This window comes from Ananas comosus, linkage group 3 (assembly GCF_001540865.1).
Source record: "Ananas comosus cultivar F153 linkage group 3, ASM154086v1, whole genome shotgun sequence".
NCBI lineage: Eukaryota > Viridiplantae > Streptophyta > Magnoliopsida > Poales > Bromeliaceae > Ananas > Ananas comosus.
The window spans coordinates 10,385,767-10,390,483 of record NC_033623.1 but is presented as its reverse complement, the minus strand read 5'-3'; the positions used below and the strand labels follow the sequence as shown (position 1 = coordinate 10,390,483).

Sequence of the window (4,717 nt, the reverse complement as noted above, 5' to 3'; positions counted from 1 at the left end):
CTAAGTGCTGAAAAATCTGCCATTTACAGATTCCAATGCTACTTCCTGCTCTTGCGTCCCACTGAGTCCGTTTTGCGTCTATTTCGCGCTAACGCAACTGGGATTTGTCCCGACACTCTCCCGACGTGTCGACAAGTCTCAAATACTGTACTCCAAGGACACTACATATAATATGTTATATATTATAATACATTATTTTTATTATAAAATTATTAATTGTACTATATTAATACATATTATTTATATTTAAATATTATAACAAATTTTATAATAAATTTTTTTTGTTAATTGTTCCTACCCCTGTTCTTATTTTAAAATTTTACAATTTAATTTTTAATTTATAATTTGTAATCTCAAAATTAAAGTTTATAATTTTTAATTTCAAATTTTAAATTTAAATTTAAATTTGATATTTTAATTTTTAATTTAAAATTTGATTTTATATTTTTCAAATTTAAATTTGATCTTAAATTTAAAATTTAAAATTTTGAATTTAAAATTTAAGATTTTAAATTTCAAATTTTAATTTCATATTTTGAAATTTAAAGTTTATATTTTAAATTCCAAAATACAAATATAAAATATAAAAATTTAAATTCTAATATAAAGAAAGGGATAATATCATTTTTTTTTATTTATAACTACCGACTTTAATTCTTATTCCATCTTACCTAACCAAACGCTATTTTTTTTATTTCCAGAAATAACTCAATTTTCATCCAAAACGCAAAATTGATCTAATCCCCGTTTATACCTCATTTTATACCTATTCCTGTAATAGCTATTTTTTGCTTACCCCCGAACCAAACGATACCTTAAAAATTTTTAATTAGTAAGGCATACAGAATAATAATTTACACTATATGTTATATCCTTAATTCTTTATGTGGATGAATATATATAACTAAATGCCTGATTAGTTGGTAATGATGTTGGACTCGGACTGAGCTTGAAGTCTTGGGCATGGAACTTTTTGAGTCTCAATTGTAAATCCAACCCATAGCTAAAGTAAAAAATTCGAATACCCAAAGTCCGGCCCATACAAGGCCTATCGGACTGGATCTTTGTTAGGCCCAGTCCCAATTCCATCCGTATGTGTAAACTATTTTATTTTGAATATTATTTCGCTGTTAGTGCTAGAAGATGAGTTTCGGCCGCTTTTGGTTTAGTATTCGGCTCGCTGCGAACTCGGCTCGTAATTAAATGAGCTTAAACAGAAAATAAAATAAGATAAAATAAATTTCAAATCAATCTTGAACATTATCGGACTCGCTCGAATTAGACTCGAAAAACTCAAATATATGTATATATGTTTATTAAAATAATTTAATATAGATTAAGTTTTGAATATCTAGATTGGTATTTCATTTTTTTTTTTTTTTTTTTGGATATTTCAGACAATTTTGCACTTTCTGGAATTATTACACCATGCGTATCCAATAAGATTCAAATATTTTTTTTATTAAGATAATATTTAATATGTTCTTCAAAATTTTAAAAATTTTTTATTTATTTTTTTTATCTCTGCCTTTGGAGATCAACAAGTGCCCTTCGGGACGGGCCTTGGTGAACGGAAACTTCCACTAGGTCATCCGCAATGACCCTGCGCCCTGCCAGATACTCGCCTTTGACGTCCGGAACGAGGCGAGGAAGGTACGGAGTGCGTGAATGAGGGTAAGGATGTGCTGAACTAAACCAAAGCGGGCCACCTTCGCTTCCGTCTCTACCTCCACCGCTCTCTGAGAATAAAAAAAAAAAAAGAACAAGAGAAAAGAAAAAGGAGAGAGAAAATGTTACAAGGGTATTTCGATCAGTTTGTTGAAAAATCGGACCGAATATGTAAAAACGAAAAATATTACCCACTTTTGCAAAAACCCAAAACTAGCTGATTTTTTATGCAATTGGCCTTAATTCTTTATGCAGATAAATATATATAACTAAATGATTAGTTGGGTAATGATGTTGGGCTCGGACTGGGCTTGGAGTCTTGGGCAGTTGGGCGTGTCCAAATAAGCTGGAACTTCTTGAGTCTAAATTTTTAAATCCAACCCATAGCTCAAGTTATAATTTGAACAATGCGAGCTCTCGAGGCAAAATAGAAAGTGGCAAGCTAATATCCCCAGGCAGTTGCTGTTAGGGCTCGCAAACGCGTGAGCCGGCTCATGTTCGGCCCGCTTTTGGTTCAGTATTCGGCTCGCCCAACCTCGGCTCGTAATTAAATGAGCTTGAAAATAAAAAAAAAAATCAAAATTAATTTCAAATCTTAAAAGCTTGAATATTAATGGACTCGTTCGAATTAAACTCGAAAAACTCAAATATATGTATATATGTATAATTATATATAATATATATTTTAATTATATGGATATGTATTTTAGACCACGAGGCCACATATAAATCATGGAAAAACTTCAAAAGCCCCTATGTGGTTTCGTAGTTTCTCACTTTGCCCCCCTGTAGTTTAAAATGTATCAAATTGCCCTCCTGTGGTTTTATTTTTATCTTTTGGATAGCTTTTTCGTTAATATTTTATTAAATTATATATAAAAAACTTCAGATACCCATCTAAATTTATCAAATATTCACTTTAGTACCCTTTTAATTTTAACTTTATCACTGATTTAAGAAAAAAAAAATAATAAAATTGATAAAAAAAGAGAAAAAAGAAATCACAGGAAGACAAATTGATACATTTTAAACCACAAGGGAAGTGAGAAACTACGAAATCACACGAGGATTTTTTGAAATTTTCCTATAATCATACCAACCCACAACATACCTCTCAGTCGCTGTTGGACAGTTGGAGTGCCCAGCACGGTAAACATATCCCCCATCAAAGTATCTTCCACCGCTGCTTCTTCCAAAACGCAATATCTCGGCTGATTCTTGCAAACGCAGTGTGAGCCTGGAGACCCTCCTTATCCTTTTCCTCTCTCTCTGTCTGTGCTCACCCCTCGTGCCAGAATTACATGCGCCTCTCGTTCTTTTCTCTTCCCTTCCCCACCTTATCCACTTCTCTCACCACTCACTCCCATTTATTATTTCGCCCTATTTAATCTCATTAACAACTCTAAAAAGAAAAAGGAAAAATTCTTAGGAATATTTATTATCAAACTGATAGATATATATATGAAAAAGTCGAAATAGAAGAAACGCGCTTTTCTTATTTTATTTCCCTCCCTTCTTCGCCCTATCCCAACGACCGATCCATCGTCAAACCCCAACAACGCTGATAAAAAAAATAGCGAAAACGGATCGAGAATAATAGAAAAAATTCCCAAAAAAACCATATTAAATTCATCGGAATAAGAATGCCTACGCCGGCGACCACCGCCGCCGCCGCCGCTGCCGCCGCGGCGGCGGCGCTTGCTTCCTCCTCCGTCCTCCTCTGCCGCTACCCTCCTCTTCGGCGCCCTCCGATCCCTCCCTTCCCCCGCGTCGCCGCTTCTCGAAGGCGCGTAGCGTGCCAGGTCGCCGTCACCAGCGACGTCTCGTCGTCGGAGGCGGCGGCGGTGGCGGAGGAGGAGGCGGCGGCGGCGGCGAAGATCGGGCGGAGGATCCGCGTGAAGGCGCCGCTCAGGGTGTACCACGTGGCGAAGGCGCCGGATCTGGATCTGGGCGGGATGGAGGGGACGATCAAGCAGTACGTCGGCGTGTGGAAGGGGAAGCGCATCAGCGCCAATCTCCCCTTCAAGGTCGAGTTCCTGATCCGAATCGACGGCCAGGATAGGCCCGTCAAGTTCTTCGCCCACCTCCGGGAGGACGAGTTCGAGTACGTGCCCTCCTCCGATGGCCCTAATTGAGATCGCCCTTTTTGGGGTTTGTATCGGTGAGATCGGGGAACAAACCCTAGCTCCTCCTCCTCCTCTTCCTCTGCATATTCATATCCTGTTTTTATTTACATAATAAATGGTCGCTGTACTTGTATATTATTTGATAGGCTGCGAAATTTAAGAAAAAGCCTGCTAGTTCTCTTATTGGCTCTCCTGTGTGTTTCTTTTGATGCTATTTTTGTGAATTTTAGGCTCTGTTTGGTTAATTGCAACAACTAGAATATGCAGTACAATCATAAAGAAATTGTTGGGATAGATGATATAGTCCATAACCTCATTGGAATTCCCTTATTCTAAACTTGGAGAGTTTTTTTTGCTTGGAATTGAAGTATGAAGTCAAGTATATTAGCACTATAGTAGTTCAATGGTTCCTTGGCTTCTTGGAGTATTTGGAATCATCACTTGACAAATGATATTTTGAGCTGTATAAAACGCAAATTGTATAGGTGTTTGGTGAGTATATGAGTAATTTAGAGTTTGTTGACTCTTTGGAGCATCGGAATCTTGATTTTGCAAATGATGCTTCAAGCTATATGTAGCACAAACTGTTTAGGTATTTGGCCTGGTATCTAAGCACTTTAAGGTTTATTGACTTCTTTGGAGTATCTGAAATCATGAGTTTGCAAATATACTTCAAGATGTATAAAACACAAATGGTCTGAGTACTTGCTTAACTATATAAGTACTTACGGTGGTCTTTTTGATATGATTTTGCATATGTTATTTTTGAGCTTAATAAATTCACTATCTGCTTAAAATACAAAAACAAGATTCTATTTAAAAAGGAAGTTCATAATCGTCTGGAAATTTGATGTGTTGTTCTTGACTCGTCAAAACAACTCCCTCTGAATTTCACATTCTCAGGCTAATTAGTGATCAACTAG

At 36.3% G+C, this 4,717-nt stretch overlaps 1 protein-coding gene across 1 annotated transcript; it reads left to right on the top strand.

Annotated features, from left to right (window-relative positions):
- Positions 2,901-3,982, top strand: LOC109707933 (ferredoxin-thioredoxin reductase, variable chain-like). Its single transcript, XM_020229476.1, has one exon. It carries the CDS (start codon positions 3,312-3,314, stop codon positions 3,801-3,803), a length of 492 nt encoding a protein of 163 aa, XP_020085065.1. The 5' UTR covers positions 2,901-3,311; the 3' UTR covers positions 3,804-3,982.